This window comes from Octopus bimaculoides, chromosome 5, assembly GCF_001194135.2.
Source record: "Octopus bimaculoides isolate UCB-OBI-ISO-001 chromosome 5, ASM119413v2, whole genome shotgun sequence".
Lineage (NCBI taxonomy): Eukaryota > Metazoa > Mollusca > Cephalopoda > Octopoda > Octopodidae > Octopus > Octopus bimaculoides.
In genome coordinates this window covers 85,199,638-85,221,570 of record NC_068985.1, presented here as the reverse complement: position 1 = coordinate 85,221,570, position 21,933 = coordinate 85,199,638, and the positions used below count along the sequence as shown (strand labels likewise).

Genomic DNA, 21,933 nt, shown 5'->3' with positions numbered 1-21,933 from the left:
TATGCCACTCATTCACCTTATATTTTTATACTTACCATATCAATCACTCCCTTCACCATTTTATTTTCATTCCACCTGCTTGACCAACATTAAACACTGCATTTTATTACAAGATATGTGCCACTATATGTGTGTGTATGTAATTGGTAAATATAATTTACGATGAAAATTTAGTTTCATTTTGATTAAAAGACTGGTGACTTCAGTGCTCAATACAGTTCGTCTGCATATTTTTTTATTTTATTTATTTTTTTTGTTTGTTTTCAAATTTATTTTTTCAGACAATTCTGCAATGGAGAGTTCAGTTGTTTCAAGTGACTCAAAAGTTTCTGGAAGCTCTTCCAAAGAAGAAACGCCTCACTCAACCATTCTTAGTCAGATTAGCAATCAGTCTGAAAGGCTGAATTCCAAAACAAATACTGTTGCCTATAATGCAGTGCCAGACAGTTTGAGTACAGCAAAGGCATCTTCAGATGAAGGAACGCCATTGAAATCGGTCTCCGACAGCAACAGCAACAGCAGTAGCAGTGGTGTCTTAATGACCAACAGGCTCGAAAGAATCGCTGCTACTGTCGGGGAAGTCAAGCATGAAATGAAGCAGTATAATAACAACTCTATGTCGGAGCCTGGCATTGCACCTTTAGAAAGTTCAACCGGAATGTTTGATGACACTGAACTTTCTTTAACCTCAGCCAAAATGAATTTAATGTCCATTAAAGATAGGTACGTATAACATTTTGATTGATTAGGTCAGCGTTTCGCAGCCATCTTTTTACCTGTGGCTCCTTTTGATTCCTATTTTACTCTACTGGAACCCTCATATCGGTTCAATGTTTTAAAAATATCCTCTTATATTTTTATATCATCATCATCGTTTAACGTCTGCTTTTCATGCTAGCATGGGTTGAATGATTTGACTTAGGACTGGCAAGCCAGAAGGCTGTACCAGGCTCCAATCTGATCTGGCAGAGTTTCTACAGCTGGATGCCCTTCCTAACGCCAACCACTCCGAGAGTGTAGTAATAAGGCCTCCCCAGCGGGGAATCGAACCCCGAATTAAATATTATTTAGAATTGTATAAAAAAAATTGTTGAATTATTTTGTGTATTGTAGAAGTGTAACAAATTTATTACACATAAATTTTAACAAAAAAATCTCACATGGACCCTAAAGGGTCATATGGATTCTGGTTGAGAACCACTAGATTAGGTTGTAATGCTGTGGTTGACACATTCAGCAAATAAGTGCCAAAGGTACTGGTTGGATTGTCTTAATATTTAAATGCCTAGGATGTTGATTACACTGGGACATTGTACCAGTAACCCTTTAGCATTCAGATTATTCTGTCAAATGTAATGCTTGTTAATTCACATTGTGTTGAATTAATCATGCATTATTTTGTAGCTTCAAGATTTCGATGATATGAGTGTTTATTTTTTAAATGACATTGTCGAGCAGGTATGAGAGGCTGGATCTGACCAGTTTGAATATAAAAACTGGTAGAATATTTTCGCCTGATGCAGCCTGTTTAATTGTTAAAGAGTTAAACTGCCCCTACATGTAAAGTGGTGGTGCTGCTATGTATCCCAGTTTCTGGCCTACAAATGTGTTGTCACCTCTCTGTTTTGTTTTCTCTATTGCTATTGTAATGGTCTCTGTTCCTCAGAAATGGCTGCTCTCATACCTCCTTCATTCAGGCACCCCCAGCCCTCCTGTCTCTCTGCATCTCACCACTCTTTTTGTCACCTCCTCTAACATCAAACCTTATGCCCAGTTCTTCCTCCCTAGAATATCAGCTCTTAGAAATCTTCTCCCTGCTCATGTCTTATCTGTAGATGTTACCTGCTACAGTTTAAATGGAACATTAACAACATCAGTCTTACCAATCTCAGAGGGTTTGCAAAGGTCATGGCCTCTGACTCCTCCTCCAGACTCAACAAGTAAAAAAAAACGTTATGGTGGCACTCGAGATTTTAGCTCCTTGAAATCCAGAGCAACAACATGATGTGGTTTACATTTTGGTGTGCAACACATTTTGCCTATGGCACTAAATTAATTGAAATTTTGCTTACATGAGAATAAGATTAAATCACTAAAATGACATATTTAGAATTTTTTGGCATGGTTTTATTCAGCATTGATTGGGTATATTTTATCATACCTCTGACATAAGATATTATTTGCAAGGATTAAGGAGTCCCATCTACTCTATATATGTGATAATTAGAAGTTACTCCTTTTCTAGATGGATTACTTTCACTGCGACTTGCAGAATATAATTCTTCCCTATGTGATTAGGGTAAATTTCTTTTTGAATACTGTTGGCTTTGTTGCAGAGTACAAAATCTCATCAGTCCATAGCATTGGGAGATGGTTTAGCTACGTATAGGTCTAAGTGGTAGTCTAGGGCCAAAGGAGTAGAAGTTTATTTCTATGGATATAGGATGGGAGGATCTTAATGATCAAAGAAAGAGCCCATAGTGGTCTTATGTATCTGGGACACAAAGATTGCTTCTGTTATGTTACTAGAATGGAGAAAGATATTTATAGAAGTTGTTTGATGCTCTTGGGTGTGAAGCTGTCTCCATGATGCTAAATAGAGAAGTGAAGGTGTCATTTAGCTACCAAGAAAACTTAATATCATAGTTGAACAAACTGATGGCAATTGGACCTATAATGTCAAGATGAATGCTGATTATGTTTTCAAGTTTGGTAGTGGAAGTAGGTTGGAAACATCATCCAGCTCTGCAAACAAACAAATCTGTTGGTAAATATAACATTTTAAAGACTTTAAGTCAGTTTTCTAAATAATTTTTATTTATCTAGGCTGGCCATTGCTCACAATCAAGCATGATTTGGTAGCAACATTCACAGTGTCTTCACTCCACTTTTACTCATGCGCAAACACAGTCACACTCCTGACCTTCACTTCCTTGCTCCTGTGAATATGAAAAATATAAAAGGAGAGAGAGCTATATTTACAGGTGAAACTTGGAGTAGCAAGAGACTAACTATATATATATATATATATATATATATATATATATATACACTATAAACTGATATTTGCTTATTGTGTCTTTAAATTGCCATAAAATCTACATTCATCGTGCACATTTATGTCATCTGTGATTGATTTGGTTGTCAACACTTTGCCATATTGTATATGTAACAGCTGGCTAGCTATATAAAGGAGTTAATGAGTTTTATGGAGAATCATAATAATGATAATAACAATAAGAGTTTATAATTCATAAAATGAGTTGCCAAAAAAATGATTTGTTTCTAAATATTGGCTAATTTACAATTATAAAATATGAAGAAAATACAGTAGCTAAAAGGAATGTAATACTGGGAAGGGAGAAAAAATTCCAGTATTTACTACTGTAACTTTAGATAACTCACAGACCTCTCTCTCTATGTATGTATGTATGGATGGATGGATGCATGCAGTTTCCGTCTACCAAATCCACTCACAAGGGTTTGATTGGCCTGAGGCTATAGTAGAAGACACTTGCCCAAGGTGCCACGCAGTGGGACTGAACCCGGACTGGCTCCTGTGCAGGTGGCATGTAAAAAACACCATTTGAGCGTGGCCATTGCCAGTACTGCCTGACTGGCCCTCGTGCCGGTGGCACGTAAAAGCACCCACTACACTCTCGGAGTGGTTGGCATTAGGAAGGGCATCCAGCTGTAGAAACTCTGCCAGATCAGATTTGAGCCTGGTGCAGCCATCTGGTTTGCCAGTCCTCAGTCAAATCATTCAACCCATGCTAGCATGGAAAGCAGACGTTAACCGATGATGATGATGATGATATATATATATATATATATATATATATACACACACACATATAAAATGTCTGAGTCCAAGATGCTAGAACTGAGACTAAAATGTCAAAATTTTTGCTTTTCTTCAGAGTAGTATATTTATTTTTAACTCCCCTATTTCCTTTGGATATAGACCAACACATGTTTCTGGTTTTCACCTTATCTTATTTACTTATCTTGGCTTCAGATCTCCATAAAAGTCTGAATTTAGCATGCACACTCACATACACACATGCCAAGTGTGAAACTATTGGTGGGAAATAGGTTTCTGTATTCTTAACATGAAAGAGGGACATGCAAAAAAAAACCCCAAAAAACCCCCGAAAATACAACACAAAGCAAACAAAACAAAAATACAAAAGACATCATGACAGTGTAATGATAGTATTAGTAGTAATATCAAAGTCAATATCTGTTTATTTTTTTAGTTTATCAAGTAGAACAAAGTCTTTCATCAAAAGTATCTCCAGATCTAGCATCCTGTCCCGAGGAGACCAATTAGTGAATGTCCTAAAGAAAAAGTTACCTGAGATTGGTGATGGAAAGGTAAGTGGTTTATTATCCTCATTCGTCTATCCATATATGGATGATGGTCATGTCATTATTTATGAACATGTCCAGAAGTTACTGAAAAGTCTCTTTTCTTTTATCAATGTACCAGAAGCTGTAGACTGTCTTGGATCCTTCTTTTGCTCAACTTGCCTCCTCAGATGTTATGAAAACTTTTCGTTTAGTGTGGCTTATTATAAGTTCCTTGTCACACAGAGTTAGTTTACCTGAGAGTATATTTATGTTTATCACCAGGTGTTCCTGAAAAGTTACCTATAGGCGCAGGAGTGACTGTGTGGTAAGTAGCTTGCTTACCAACCACATGGTTCCGGGTTCAGTCCCACTGCGTGGCACCTTGGGCAAGTGTCTTCTACTATAGCTTCGGGCCGACCAAAGCCTTGTGAGTGGATTTGGTAGACGGAAACTGAAAGAAGCCCGTCATATATATGTGTGTGTTTGTTTGTCCCCTCCCCCCCAACATCGCTTGACAACCGATACTGGTGTGTTTATGTCCCTGTAACTTAGCGGTTCGGCAAAAGAGACCGATAGAATAAGTACTAGGCTTACAAAGAATAAGTCCTGGGGTCGATTTGCTTGACTAAAAGCGGTGCTCCAGCATGGCCACAGTCAAATGACTGAAACAAGTAAAATAGTAAAAGAGTACAGCAAGCTATAGTTCTGTTTTGAGGAGAGACTGAGGGAGAGAGGGAGGCATCATGTCTCTTATTTGCATCATTATATAATTATATCATTACAGAGGTGAAGTTTAAAATTACTGATTTTACAAACCTTTCTAGATGGTAAAAGAATTAACTTTAACCCCTTAGCATTTAAACCAGCCATATCTGGCCAAAACATTCTGCTTGTTTTTGTTCAAACTGACCACATCTAGTCTTTCACACCTACCCTGAAATGTCATTTTGAAACTAAACAATCAAACAATCATATTATCCAAATCTCAAAGGTAAGAGATAATACACGGATAGTTCAAACAATGTGCATGCCCTTCGCTCACGCAGCCTGCTCGACCTAGTCGCACGTGCCTTCCGCGCTCGCTCGCGGGATTTTCGTTTTCGTTCTTTATATTTTCTGAGCTTGTCAAATTCTTTTGCCAATATATTATAAGAAATACTCATGTCAATCAATAAACAAACTTTGTTGTTTTGTTCTTTCACAACAATATCCAGTTTATTAGCTTTGATGGCTCATCCTGTATGTACTGGAAAGTCCCAAAGAATCATTACATTTTCTCCCTCATTGTTATTATTATTATCATTATTATTATTATTATTATTATTATTATTACTATTACTATTATTATGATCAGCATTATTAATTTATTTATTTATTTTTTTTTTTTGTAGGAAATTATTGAATTCCAAATTGCTGAAGAAATGATTAACCCTGAAACTAATGTCGACACTGGTGAAGAGGTGGCATGGCATATGCCTGTCATTGAGAGCAAAAGTTATGCTGACACAACAAGTTTAGTTGCAGCCACAGATGAGGCTCATGAAGAACTGGACAGTGTCGAGGTTTTATTGCATCCCGATCATGTTGAAGATGTCATTAAAAAATGGGTTGAATACTTACATCTCACCCAGAATGCTGTATTGCACAAGTTGATAGACTTAGAGAAGCATTCTGAAAAAGACACTGTTTCTACTTCATCCAGTGACAATTTGTTGAATGAAAATTCTTTGCAACATTTGCCAGACCCTCAAAAACATCCAACAGATAATGGTACCTGCAAGACAAAGGTTTCTGCAAAAAATGACGATAAGAATTGTGAGGTGTGTTCAACTAAAAATCATATCAATGAAGCACAGCAGCCTGTGGAGAAAATGACTTCATCTTCTCAGAAGGTTGTATCAGAAAATGAAGCTCATAACATGATTGTTGATAGTGGTGTAGAACTGTTTAACACTGAGGCACAGGTGCACTCTTCTTTGGAACAAGAAAGTATTGAAGACAAAACCGAAGGTCAAACATTAGATATGGACCAGTCAATCTACACGAGAGGGGTTACTTCTTCCTTCATCTCCACTAGTGATTCTAGTTTTGTTGACCCCGAAGAAACCACAGGAACTGTAGGTGTAGATTTTGGTCATAAAAATTCTCGTCAAGAGCATGGCTTTGTGGGAGAGTCTATCAACAGGGCAGGGGATCCTGTTGAAAGTAGTAACTCCTGTGTCAATGAAGATCATGATGATGATTATCAGGAGAAGGAGAAAATAGAGGAAGAGGAAGAGGAAAAAAAAGATAGTGATAAAACAAGTACTTCTCTAATAGCAGATTCTGATAGAAGTAGTAATGATAAACTGAACAATATTGTAAAAGAAGTGACAAAGAAAGATGATGATGAAAATCTGAATGACTCTAAAGAAATTGAGTGTTTGTCTTCAAAAAATATGGGAAAGGAACACATTTCCCCTGTAAAAACATTAAATGAAAACTGTAAGAATTTCCACATTAATGAAGGGTTTGAAATGTCTGGGAGTCCAAATTTCTTCTCTCCTGGTTCTGTTAAAAAGTCTGATTTTGGTGAGCCAGATTTTGTTGAGAAGGTTTCTAATCCCACATTATCTGAATTCTCAACGTTGAAAGATGCTTTCAGTTCTGATCATAATATCATCAGCAGTGAGTCTGTCTTGGATCAGACTGATTCCAATATATGTGAGACAGACAGGAGCCAAGACACTGCTGAAATAGGATATAATTCTCTCTTTTCCAGTGGAGAATCAAAGGAAGATGAGAGAATACTGTTTGCTGAAGACCAAGGAAGTGAAACAGGAAGCAAATCAGCAATGGATTCTTCCCACACTGGATCTGACAATGGCAGTTATGATAAGAAAGAAGAATGTCTGTTTGAACACAACACACATGCTTCAGTTTTTGAAACAGTTAATAATGTTGAAGACAACCATGGTGATATCATGAATAAAAACAATAATGTTCTTGGGAAAATGGATGGAGAATCCAAGGACAACCAAGATGAATTTGACAAAAATTCCTGTGAAAGCAAAGAAAATGATCCTCACCAGAAATGTAATTGTAGTCCAAAAGAACAAGATGATGATGAAGAAGAAGAACAACATGATGAACTCTGTGATCCCAAACTATTTATGAAATGTTTTGTTTCTGACCCATTCGGTCTTTCTTTAGAACAACACAAACTTGCTTCCATGTTAGCTATTGCATGTTTCCAGACTAATTGCACTGGAGATATCTGCTCCAAAGTCTTTCAAAGTTCTTGCTTTTTCCGGTGTGTTAACACCGCCACAAGTCCTTGTGCTTCTCAAAAGTTAGAGCTATCCGATGCCAATTCCTCCTCAAAATCTATTGATACTTCTTTGCTCAGTAAAAGTGAAACTGAGTCATTCAGTTCATCATCCAATTATGTTAATAGCTACAGTAAACCAAAACATATCTTGTCCACATATCAAACATCACAGTTTGCTTCCAGAAGCTGCTCACCAAAAGACTGCCACGGCAGATTCTGTCATCTTTTCAGCAGATTTGTAGAGACACAGCTTCAGGAAGGTACCAGAAGCAAATTATCACCCCATCCTCCAGACCATGTGCTTTCAGTGGAAGAACACTACGACTGGCAAATGTCATTATTTATTCGGTGCTATTTTCATTTACTGTCTCTAGATGTTGTTCGACGCCATGTCTACAGTTACCATGGTTACTGCTTCAGGAGTTGGTTAGCTCTTGTTCATTGTCTTCAAGGTAATTAGCATTTCTCACCTCCTTTACATCTTTGAATATTTGTCATTGTGTCCAATCATTTCTCATCATTACTATTTATTCTCCACTTTCAAAGAAACCCACCCTGTACTTGTTAGAATGAAAATAACTTAAAATATGATTTGGAACCATCATTTTCCTAAATAAAACACATATTGGTTCTGTTTCACTTATTATTGATGCTAGTTAGGTATTTAACTAATTAATCAATTAACTAATCAATTGCTTGACTAATTGTTCAATCAATCAGTTGGTTTGTCAGACTCCTTTTGTTGCCATTTGTAGCTTCATCCATGATGTACCCTCATTACTCCAAGTCAGTGGTGAGGGTATGTCATTGAATGCTGATGAAAAAGTTCTGATTGACTAAATGATTAATCAAGCAATTGATTAGTTAAATAGTTGACTAATAATAAAAAAAAAGAAGTGAAATACAACTAGTGTGTGTATTTTTATTAGTGAAATGGCTCTCCTAAGATAAGATACAACATTTGTTTCAACACACAATTTCACATCAAGAATCTTGCAAAACAAAACACACACACATATAAATAAAAGTAAATGAACGATAAGACATAGATCTCCTGCAGTTAATTCCAATTTTCCAATTTTATTATATCTTCGGAGAGTCATTATGCCAATAATAAACATATCCACTGGTTTAATTTCACTTCTTTATTAATATTTATCAATCGGTTAGGTCTTTAACCAACTAACTAATCAATTGTTTGATCAATCAATCAATCACTTGTATTTGCTGACTCATCACTATTCACAACCCCTTTAATGACATGCCCTTTCTACTCCATAAAATTATGTATTGAAACAGATGTATTTTGATATAGTTATTTTTCCTGTAAGAAACACACACACAGGTGTTATTTCACTTTTTCTTCTTATTATTAACTAGTTAACCAGTTAACTGACTAGCTAATTGATTGCATGATTAATCATTCGATCAATCAGTCAAACAGCTAGATTACCAGAGTTCTTTAATTGTCATCTAAGACTTCATCATCAACGTGTTTTTACTACTCTGTTTCATCTCATTCCAAGCTTTTCTTCCTGTATTTATATTTTGCATGTGTAGTAGAAACTGTGTGAGAGATATTTGTTTTATGGTTAATGTCTTTGCTAGTGAATTGTGCTAGCACCTGCAGTACGAGCACCAACAATTTAACCTCTTTGAAAGTCTGATAGATCTGTCATTTTAATTACCTTTTTCTGATGATATCTGAAAAGAAACAGCAATTTTAGCAAAACATATTAAGCAACACTAATAATAAATAAAAAAAACATAAAAATAAACAAGCTTTTGATGGTTTTATAGATATTTCAAAATTATGATGCTATGATGCTAGGTGTTTCCATTATTTTGTCCAATCCCTGTGTAAATATGATGAGCTTCTTCCAGTTTCTATCTACCAAATCAACTCACAAGGCTTTGATTGGCTCAAGGCTATAGTAGAAAACACTTACCCAAGGTACCATGCAGTGGGACAGAACCTGGGATCATGTGGTTGGGAAGCAAGCTTCTTACCACATAGCCATACCTGCGCTTTGCGATTGAATTTGGTAGGTGGAAACTTCTGTTGTGCGTATTAATGTGTGTGAAAGTGCTTGTACCCCCTATAACAAATAGCAGATAATAACCTGTTAAATAACCTAAAAATAACATGGAGAAAAACATGGAAAAAAATTAGAAAACAAAAAAATTTCTTTTAAAGTAATTATCTTTTTTTTATATGAATTATCATTCATCTTTTTAACATTTTTGTTTTGTTATTATCCTTGTAACAGAGATTGGTAAAGATGATATAATTGGAAAGTGTCTACAAAAGAAAAAAATGCAACAAGCTGTAGACTTGTTACATTCAGAAGATATACATTTTTCAGCAATGGTATGCATTGTTGGACATCTTTCAAGGTAAGATTTCTCTGAAGTATAAGCCCTTAATTTGTTTGATGCTGTTGAAAATCCTATAGCCCACCTTCTGGTTGCATTGGACTCCTATTAAAACTCAAGCCACATTAGTTTTGTAAGTTCACTGTTCCCAGACTACCTTTGATGATGATGATGATGATGACGATGACGACGATTCCACCACCACCATTGTCTTCATCATGATCATCTTTTTTTTTCTTTATCTTTCACTTGTTTCAGTTGTAGGACTGCAACCATGCTGGGGCACCACTTGATTGGTTTAGTCAGTTTGACCGCAGTACTTATTTTCCAAAGTCTCGTACTTATTCCGTCAGTCTATTTTGCCAAACAGCTAAGTTATGGGGATGTAAACAAATCAACACTAGTTGAGGGATGGGTAACAAACACAAACACGAAGACACACACACAAATGCACGTGTGTGTGTGTGTGTGTGTGTGTGTGAGAGAGAGAGAGAGAGAGAGCGAGAGAGAGAGACCAAACAAACTCCAATGAGAAAGGTGTTAAAAAGACTGGTTGCAATTGATAAGGAGCACAGGACCACCTGAGCTATCAGTTAGAGCTTGTTTCTTTTTTAACTTAGAGGATGTAAAACTTTGTTGTCTCTGATTAATTTCTCTCTCCTTTCAACTTTTTAGCTGAAGGACTGCATCTGGAATGTTGAACTTTTCACTCATCGCATGTTTTCTGTACGCTTTTATCAGTTTTACTACATAATATGACATCATCCTCACTAGAGTCTGGCGCATGGAGACTTGTACATCCACAAAGTTATTTTATATATAGTTATATACAGAGTATTAAAATAACCTAGATGTGTTTCCACTGCAGCGACTGCACACTGTTACAGATACAGTTATGATAGAGGTGGTAACAGTGACGATTGTGAAGAACTACAATGCTACCACCACTGATTTGTATATCCATGCTTTTGATTGCAACCCATTTATTTACCGTTAATGCAACAATACTATTTCTCATTTGTATATTTCAGGTTGTTTAGTTTCCGTCCAGCAGAAATTGTGGAGTTTTCCGTACAGAATTCAGAACATGTACAACCACTTGATGTTCTCTACCTCAGTTACTTACATAACTTTCCCCTCCATCATTTCCATTCGTACATGATGGCAAGAATCAACGTAAGCTTCGATAAGTAAGTAGAAAAATTTATTTCCATTCTTTATCTCAGAAGACCTGTCCACCACAACAGAACTGAGATCCTAAAACCAAAGTGCCACATAAAATACACTGATGTTGGTACCACGTAAAAAGCACTGGTGATGGTACCACGTAAAAAGCACAGGTAATGGTGCCATGTAAAAATACACTCTGTAAAATAGTTGGTGATAGGAAGGGCGTTCAACCATAGAAACCAAACAGACCATGGAAAAGTGGTGCAATGCCTGGCCTTGCCAGTTCCTGTCAAGCCATTTAACTCATGCCAGCATGGAAAACCGACATTAAATGTTGATGATGCCTCCTCCTGATAATTTAACGTCCACTTTTCCATGATTGTAAAGAATTTTGTTTGAGCAGATTTTTTACAGCTGGAAGCTTTTCCAGTCACCAATCCTCACCTGTCTCCAGGTAAGGTAAGATTACCCCATGGCCAAATATTTGTCATGGAAGGCTAGAAACAAACAACATTGTTTGTATGACTGATGCCTGTTTGCAACCATCACATGATGTCAAGACAAGGGTGCACATGTGCATGCATGCACACACATGTACACACTTATATACTGCTGGCTTCTTCGGGTTTCTGCCCACCATATCCCCCTACTAAGGTTTAGTTGTCCTGAAGCTATAGTAGAGCACACTTGCCCAAGGTGCCTTGTATCTGAAAGCAAATTCAGCTGTGAATAATATCTTCTAATACATTGCATTAAAAATTCCTTGGATGGAAAAGAAAAGGCAGAAAGCTACTTATGGGACACAAACCAGGCATCTTCTGACAGACATGCTATAGATTACATTAAAACAACTTTCCCGCTTTCAGCCATCCAAATTAAATGCCTTGATCTTACCAGTGGGATGGCATCATTTGAAAACTACAACAATATAAAGAAGCACACTGTGGTTTATAACAACATTCGATAGTGTGGTTGATACAGTGATTGATGATGTACCTCAAAACAAATTCATTATCATTATCGTTTTAATGTCCACTTTTTTATGTTTGCATGGGTCAGACAGAATTTGTTGAATTAGATTTTCTATGGCCAGAGGCTCAACATCATCTTTAAGTAAAATCTCCCAGATGCTCAACATCATCTTGGAGGATGCAGAAGAGCTGGTAGAGGACTACCAATGATGGGGAACACTAGTGGACCTTGCTGGCTCTTTACACAATTACACCTCTGGGACCCCAGACCCATTAAGCAAGAGCTTGAAGTAAGCAAGAAGCAAGCATGGCCAAATGCCTTTCTTGTCACCAACCCTCACTTGTTTCTGAGCATGTTTTTACAGAAGATTGGACTTAAAGAAAACCCCTGGTTTGACAGTGACACTTGTTTACAACTATCACATGATATCAAAACAAAAGGACACACGAACACACACATGGCAAATGTCTGTCAGTTATCATCTACTAAATACATTCACATGGCTTTGATCAGCCTAGGCACTTACCCAAGGTGCCATGCAGTAGGATTTAACCTGAAACCACATGGCTGATAAGCAAACTTCTGAACTACACAGCTATAAATATTTCTCCCAATATATTATCAGCTATTATTCGTTAGTGAATTTGCTTCAAGATATACTTCGGAGTATATCTAAACTGGCTGACCCTGGGTTTAAACTCATGCTCACCAGGTTCAAATGTAATATTTTACACTTAACCAGTGCTTATATTCACTATCCCATTGACTTATAGGACAGTTAGGTAATGGAAATTAGGAGCTTTGAGCCTAACTTTAAATATAAAAGAAATAACCTTAGGTTGCAGATTTAATATTATTTTTTCTATTTTAATTAATGGTTCCCATATGGCATACATATACTGATTCTTTTAGTTATCTTTCAGTTTTGTCCTTATCTGTTATCTTGTTTTTGTTCCGCAACAAAAAGTTGTTTAAAGTTTCTGATTCAATCTTTTGGTCAGTCAGTTTGTATTTATTGTTGTTCAAGTGGCTAAACACAGCATCACAAACAGAAGACTAACTAATAGGAGACCATCCCTGTTAAGGACAATGGAATGAGAACAATCTACCAATGTAGATTTAAGTATTCAGTTAAAAATTCTGAGAAGATTAATGAATACAACAGGTATATGAAGCAGGTTGAAGGATACAATGGTCAAAATGTGATTATGACAACCAAGACAAGGACACAAGTTTGAATATATCACAGTATAACACTCATTTCTTTGTTTCTATGTTTGATATACATTTTTTTTTTTATTACTATTTTAAATATACATTATTAAATTAGTCCATTGTGATCCAAAATTACATTAGGGTCAGAGAGATTTTTATCCCGATATTATATGTGCATGTTTTGAGGGTAGAACACACTTATGAAATATGCAAACAGTATTCTTCTTCTCTTCTTGAGTTGGAGAATCCTTTGTCATCTCACCTGTGATACCAATCACCCTGAGACCTGATCTCTCCATTTTCTCTTTACTCTTTCTCAGCTGAGTCATTTCTTTGTTGTATTCAATACCCAATGTCATTAATACCAGTCATTGTTTAAGCTCACTTAAGCACTTTCTACTTTCTTCTTTTATGCAAGTAAAGAATTGATGTGATCTATTATCCAAAATATTTAACTTGTCCTTATTAATTACCTCTTTTTAGGAAACTGATGTTGGCCAAACTCAGTGAAAATAATGAAACAAAGTTCACTTGGCTTGAATATTTGTTATCCAAAGTAGATGACAAACTATTCACTAAAGTGATCCCTTTACTTCCAAGGTAAGTAAATATCTTTGAACATTTCTCAACACTTTTTCTTCCACATTGTCCACAATTTGGGCTAATACACAATTGATAGGAAGTTCAAGAGTTACTCTCAGCTCCACTCAGGCCCAAGGTGGCAGTACTTGTCAAGGGCCCAGTTAAGAATCAAATAATAAAAGGTAATCCTGTGGCAAAGGAATACAGGACACAGAGCTGGACTGGCCCCATACACAAGTATCACACAGGTCACCAATGTATAGACTTGCCCTGTTACTTTGTAAACCAGTTCCCCCTTTCAAAGAGTTAAACAGGCCCTGTGCTTCAAGGATAAGCTCAGGAGAGTAGGAACACACACACACATAAATATGATGGGCTTCTTCCAGTTTCTGTCTACCAAATCCACTCACAAGGCTTTGATTAGCTCAAAGCTTTGATTTGCCCAAGGCTATAGTAGAAGACAGTTGCCCAAGATATCATGCAGTGGGACAGAACCTGGAATCATGTGGTTGGGAAGCAAGCTTCTTACCATACAGCTTAGTTGCAAAACATCCATGCCCACAGCTTCAAACTGGCATAGGCAACCTATTTTGAGAAGCAGGCCACATGAGGCATGGCTCATAATCAGGTGGGCCATACTACTGAAAAGAAATTGAAGGTAATTTTTCATTTAGCATACAATTCAGAATGTCCAACAGGACGAAGCAGTTTGCCCATGACTGGCTTAGAATAGAGGTGGCATGTTGTTCTTACCATATTCAGAAAAATACCTTTTAAAACTTTTTTTCATGTATCATTGCAGTGCTGGAATGCATCTGTTGAAATGGAAGTACAGAGATATCATTGTATTTTTGTGCAACAACTGCCGTGACGAATCCGTGGCAGACGAACATTGGAAGAAGGTGCTGCATCTATGTTTAATAAACAAGTATGTATCAAAAAAGCAAAGAAAAAAAAATGTTACGTCTCTTCAGAGACTAATTATTGTTAGAAAAAATATATTTGGATTACAAACCACATCTTTAATGTTTCTAATGACTGTAGTTCATTCTAATGTTTATAGTTGATTTAAAATCAACTATTTTAACCTCAACTCATTTCATTTCATTGTTTTATATAAACCTTTTTTTATGCCGTTATGTGTTGGACACGACTTATTGAGGAAGTGACAAAAATTGGGAACCAATCAATAATTTCTCGCCTTTAATTTCTCAGAGAAAAGACGAACAAGGAATACAACTCTTCATACAATATATGTAGAGTTATTTCCCTTAGTTAATTATTTTTATTTCCCTATCATTTCACGTTTATCAATTTACGATACAGAGTTGGGGTGGTTGTTTAGTTTCAGGTTAGTCTTGTTCGAACATACCTAAGTTAAAAAGCGTTGTAACCGGAACTCTCCTGCCTTATTTTCTTATTTTCAAATATAGTATATATGAGATTTCGTTAGCCAACCTATTCTTCCCTATTTAAGGCAGTAATATATTTTTACTAGGTAGATTTGGTTGTTATTTCTAGCAAATCATGTAGCTGCTTCCTTGTTGGGTCATCATGATCATGATGATGACCATCATCATCATCATCATCATCATTTACAGTCCATTTTCCATGCTGGCATGGATTGGACGGTTTGACAGGAGCTGGCAAGCCAGAAGACTGTACCAAGCTTCGCTATCTCTTTTGGCATGGACAGAGTGCTTTTTACATGGCACCAGCACCGATGAGGTCTGTTTGTCATAGCTTTTATTGCTGGATGCCCTTCCTAACATCAACCACTTTACAGAGTGGGCTAGGTACTTTTTATCTACAGATATAAATGTACTAAGCCATATGATACAAATATGAAGGGTTAGGGTGTCAGCATCATGATCGTAAGATTGTGGTTTTGATTCCTGGACCAGGCAATGCATTGTGTTCTTGAGCAAAACACTTCATTTCACGTTGCTCCAGTCTACTCAGCTGGCAAAAATGAGTAATCTTACAATGGACTGGCATTCCATTCAGGTGCAGAATTTATATGCCATGGAAACCGCGAAGCCAGCCCTTATGAGTCAGTATGGCATGAGAAGGTAACTTTACTATATGTTACAAAAGAGTGCAGTATAACTGTTGAAATGGCTCTGAAATGCCAGTCATTAGTAGAAAACTTATTGCACTGGCAGACAGTCTCATTTAATTATAACACTGTAGGGCATCACTGTCTCCCTCCCCACAATGACCACAACATTCTGATTGAAATCTTTTAGTAAAAATCTCCTATTGTATTGAATTTAAGTAAAATATTCATCAAATGATATTTTCATAGTTGACTATAATTTAGAGTTTGGAGGTTGTGGAAAAGAAGAATAGAAAGTACAGTTGGAGACTAAAAGTATTACATTACTTAGTTCAATTTCTTATGTGTCTGAAACCCTCTCTACAACTATTGAAATCGAAACAGAATGTGTGTGTGTCAGGATAAGTTATTATCTCTTCTCATTTGAACCCAGTTGCAATTTCCTACAAGTGTTTGCTTACCTCATCTCAAAAAATAGTTTCAATATATTAGGAATCTATCTTGTTCGGCATTCCTCCACCTTTACTCTGCTGATTTATACCACTGACCAATCTGAGATATTTTGCTTAGTTCATTTTTTTTTTTAGGAGGTGCAATGGCCCAGTGGTTAGGGCAGCGGACTCGCGGTCATAGGATCGCGGTTTTGATTCCCAGACCGGGCGTTGTGAGTGTTTATTGAGCGAAAACACCTAAAGCTCCACGAGGCTCCGGCAGGGGATGGTGGTGAACCCTGCTGTACTCTTTCACCACAACTTTCTCTCACTCTTACTTCCTGTTTCTGTTGTGCCTGTAATTCAAAGGGTCAGCCTTGTCACACTGTGTCACGCTGAATATCCCCGAGAACTACGTTAAGGGTACACGTGTCTGTGGAGTGCTCAGCCACTTGCACGTTAATTTCACTAACAGGCTGTTCCGTTGATCGGATCAACTGGAACCCTCGACGTCGTAAGCGACGGAGTTCCAACAACATTTTGTTTTACAAAGATATGAAGTGACACAAGAATTTTATTGTTTATATGTATATAAATATATTTACTCACACATACACAAACATACTTACATATTTAGAAAAATATAAAGGAAATTTGGTTGCTATTTCTTCCAGGTCAAGTAACCATGAAGAGTCTCACTGTGTGTGTGTGTGTGTGTGTATGTAGGGGTGGTTGTATATGTATGTAAATATATATATATTTGTTATGATATTTGAAAACATTAAATTATTTCTTAAATTTCCCAGGTTCTGGTTGGGCTGCCTAATGTGTCTGAAGAAGTTAAAACTCTGGCATAGTCTGATCACAATTATGGTAACTCTTGGTGATCTCTCTCTCTTTGATGCTGATAATACATATGGTGAGTGACTTCTGAATTCTTCCTCAGTTCATTTTATTGCTGTTAAATAGTTAAATACAGCATTTAGAACCAAACAGAATAAAAAAAATAAACAAAACAAAAATGGAAACATAACGAGAAAATTAAATTAGATAAAAAGGAAATTATATAGATGAAATAAATGTCACCATTTACATGATTACTATCATCATCATCTCATCATCATCATTTGCATCATTAAAATCAGTTATGTTATCACGTATTGTAGAACGTATGTGGTCTCTTGATGATGATGATGACCATCATCATCATTATCATCATTTACTGTCCATTTTCCATGCTGGTATGGATTGGATGGTTTGACAGGAGCTGGCAAGCCAGAAGACTGCACCAAGTTCCATTGTCTCTTTTGGCATGGTTTTTAACAATAACCACATAATAAACACATTACACATTACAGAGTAGACAGGGTGCTTTTTATGTGGCACCAGCACCAATGAGGTCTGGATGCTCTTCCTAACATCAACCACTTTACAGAGTGGGCTAGGTACTTTTTATCTACAGATATAAATGTACTAAGCCATATGTTACAAATGAGGAGGTGCATGGCTTAGTGGTTAGGGTGTTGGACACGTGATTGTAAAATTGTGGTTTTGATTCCTGGACCGGGCAATGCACTGTGTTCTTGAGCAAAACACTTCATTTCACTTTTATACGTACAGATATACATTCATGCATGTCAGTCAAAAAGTGAAAGTGTAATAGTGATACTTTAGCACTCAATGGGTTTACACTTCTGTATATGACATGAACCTACTATTCATGTAAGTGCTTCTTCATTTACTGTGTTTTCTGTCATGCCATGTTTATTACTGAGAATGTAGAGGTTCTTTTTATCTCCAATTCTAGAACATCCAACATACAGCTGACCGTGTGAGAAGCAAGGTTGAAGGAGGTTAGGTCCACCTTTAGATATTGACCTTGTGCTTTGTTGATAAACATTGCAAAGCTAAGTTTGACTAGAAACTACAGTCTCTTGAACTGAAAAGAGAGATCATTTAAGATGAGAGGTATCCTTTGAATGAATACATTCTCACCCATCATGTTGCCTGTAATTATTGTTGCTTCCACCACATGGGGCATGGCTGTTTTAACAACCAACCTTGTTCCATTGCAGAGTCTTAGTGCATCAAGGTTTCTTAAATAGCATTATGGGAGCACCTGTTTTCATCATCAGAATGTGTGGTGAAAATCCTGGTAGGTGAAGTGAATTGAGGAACTCCACTGGGTAATGTGTTACCTGTTCTTGATCAGGAACAAAGTCAATTGATCTGTATGAACATTCAGGTTCTGGCATCTGTAAAGAGCTTTGCTAATGCTGTATTTTTGGATATGTTTCATAAAGGAGATTCATTTTGGATGAGGTCCAGAGGCAGCTTGAATGTTGAATGGGCTGTTCTTCCACCTGTTAAGAGTGTGGCTGCAATTCCAGTGGATGCAACAGCCAGAGCAATCTTCTGTCATACCTTCGGTCATACCTTGGCAAGGTGCAGGTTGATCAATAATGTCTTTTCTGTGCCTCCAGGAGCATCTAAGAAGAAGACCCCACCAGTGTTATTGTCCACAGATGTAAGAACTTGCCAGTATACTTCCTTTTGATCCTGTACCAGAATTGGTTCCTTTTCATTGACAACTGCTTGCAACCTTTCCATGCTGTATGATGTTTCCCTGATTAGCTCTTGTGCTAATGTGTGTTGAACATCTCTGACAGGAGCTGGAAGACCATAGATTTCAAGTTTGTTTCTACCCAGTGATTTAACCTTGTCGTCTATTAATCTTAATGCCTCGTTAAAGATGTCATCATTGAACGTGACATCACCATCTCGCTGATATTGAATTCTTTGAAGAATGTCTTTAGAAAGCCCCTCCTTGTTTTGTACCAAAGTTGATTTGGATTCGACAATCCACAGTTCACCAGCATGATGGAGAAGAGGTTTCTCAGCTGCATAGGAGACTTGCACATTTGTGCCTCTGTCAGAGTGGCATCCCAGTGTGCATCATCTTCTAGAAGACCTCTGAGATGGCAAGCCTGGTGATATGTTTGACATACTGTGTTATCAACCGTACGTAACGCTGTAAATGATGTGGGTCCCTTGATATGGTGTAATAGAAGTCTTAGATAATAGCACTCTGAGTAGCTTTTGAGAATTGTTCCCCACTCGGTGGCGTTTCAGAACAAGTCGTCCATATTTGTTTCATTTTTTCTGTTTCATGCATTTGTGCATCCATAGATTTCTACCATACACACACACACACACATATGTAATTAAAAAAGTTCAAACAGGGACTTATTCCATTCAGTATCATGTTTATTATAGAGATTATGTAACAAATTATACTTTACACTTCTATATTTAACTATGCATGTATATTCCTTATTTTTGCTTCTGGTGTCTTTTGCCTTTCTATTAGAAACATTTGTCTGGGTATTTACTTAAGGTGAAAAAAAATCATATGCAACAGATAAGTTGTCTTAATAACATATTTCTGTGTACTAGGCCGTTAGATGTTATTTTTAGCATAGCGAGTTTTCTGGTGAGGGCTTCATTTGCCATCATTGCTTGTTTGTTGCTTCAGTAGAAATCTACGGATGCATAAACGCACAAAACAGAGAAAATGAAACAAATATAGACGACTTGTTCTGAAACACCCCCGAGTGGGGAACAGTTCTCAAAAATAACCCCCAATTGTTTTCCCCTAAGATTCACATGTCCTTGGAATCTAAATAGTCTGAGGTATATTTGTAGAGAATTTCATTAAAAAATATCCATTTTCTTGAAAGTTAAGACAAATTGAAGTGGACTCCAGTGAATTTTCAGAAATTCTCCACCCAACCCCTCCTATAACACTTAACCCCACTCCAAAAAAACATTTTGTATATTTGGAATATACATGATATAACACATATTTGTAGAAAATTTCATAAAAAAATATCCGTTTTTCTGAAAGTTATGATCATCCAAAGTCAGGGCAGGGGTGCAGAAATCTGTAGTTATGCCAAGAAATTTGGACACTTTCCTTCTAGGCATGGTTATATATGTATACAGAAGTACACAAGTACAGAAGATAGTAAACAATGAAAATAACTTGGTGACAGAAATTAAGTTTCTTAATATGATGGGCAGAAAGTAAATAAGAAATTTTAACAGAAAATAAAGTATTGTACAGCGAAATTTGTTGAAGTGAAATTTGTCAGTCAGTGAACCAAACAGCCAGTATCAAAGGAACCAGAAAGAAACCATCAGCAACAGAAAAACACAAAACTATACGGATTGAATTGAAATTTATGAAGATATTTCTGTCAGTAAATTATGAAATTGTGCACATCAGTAATTGTGAGCTTCTTTCTGTCAGTAATTTGTCGTTGTTTGTTTGTAAATAGCGATTGAAAACTTCAACTTACAGTGAAAACAATGACATGGAAGCTAAACAATGGTTTATGAAAATTGAAAGTGAAAAGAATAGTATCTGAAAAATGAAAGTGAAAATGAGAGATATAAATAGAGAGATATGTTACATAGAGATAGATAGAGAGAGATGGATAGAGAGATATGCATAAAGAGATATGCTACATCACTGATGCCAGAACACTGGAAGTAAATATTTTAAAAACTTTCAAAGATGTGAATGTAATATAAAATGTAATATTTTTTATTTTTGACTAGCAGAAATACTCGGCGTTGCCCGGGTTAAAGAGAATAATGAAATCTAAAAACGCCGTCTAGACTACGCAACCCTCAACTGTTAGTAGCTACGATACCATATTTCTACATCAATAACTCTCCAATCCATGCCAGCATGGAACATAGACATTAAGTGAAATGCTAGAAGAAAGTTTTCAACTCATATGTATATAAAGTAAATACACGTAATTCAGAAACACGTTTTGTGTATTTTATTTCGTAACCACACATACAGGTACGGATTATAAATGATGAAAGGCCAATTTTGGTGATTCATTTGACAATGTGATGATAAATCTGAGGTTAGATCTTGAAAGTTTAGATGAATGCTACCTCAGTTAAATCTCTTGTGGTTCCAAATGATGTCATCTCTAGTACAGCATCGTATTGTCTAATTTTGTTTTGCAAATGTTAGGAATCTTGGTCAGTTGATGATAACAGTTTCTTCAATAGCTCTGGAGGTTGGGGATTGTGGAATTGTTGGGAATGTTTTTAACTTTGGTGTTATATCTATTGCTTGAATTTCTTTGACATATGAAATATATGTATTTTCATTGGGTTTGTAAAAGAGAGTTGTGTAGTTCTCGAGTTTTAGGGATTCACACAGACACACAGACAGACAGACACACATTCTCATCTTTTTATATAGAGATATATATACACACACACACGCACATATATGTATATCAATATAAATATATGAAAGTCAATGAAGTTTCGTAAAAGAAGGTGATCATGTACATACTTTCTTGCTGTTGTGATTATAACACCTCGTTGTAAACAATGTTCCTTGTTTTCCCTTGTGGAGCATATGCAAATAGGTT

The 21,933-nt window shown here is 36.5% G+C and overlaps 1 protein-coding gene across 3 annotated transcripts in view; it reads left to right on the top strand.

The window, feature by feature from the left end:
- The window catches only part of LOC106879723 (uncharacterized), a 120,308-nt gene that overhangs the window by 72,896 nt on the left and 25,479 nt on the right, over window positions 1-21,933 (top strand). For all 3 annotated transcript variants that reach the window (XM_052967826.1, XM_014929403.2, XM_014929404.2), the window contains exons 14-21: window positions 282-723; window positions 4,260-4,377; window positions 5,745-8,115; window positions 9,934-10,060; window positions 11,071-11,229; window positions 13,880-13,996; window positions 14,781-14,906; window positions 17,275-17,387. In XM_052967826.1, the coding sequence (XP_052823786.1) occupies window positions 282-723; window positions 4,260-4,377; window positions 5,745-8,115; window positions 9,934-10,060; window positions 11,071-11,229; window positions 13,880-13,996; window positions 14,781-14,906; window positions 17,275-17,387 (3,573 nt within the window). The remainder of the gene's footprint in view (window positions 1-281; window positions 724-4,259; window positions 4,378-5,744; window positions 8,116-9,933; window positions 10,061-11,070; window positions 11,230-13,879; window positions 13,997-14,780; window positions 14,907-17,274; window positions 17,388-21,933) is intronic.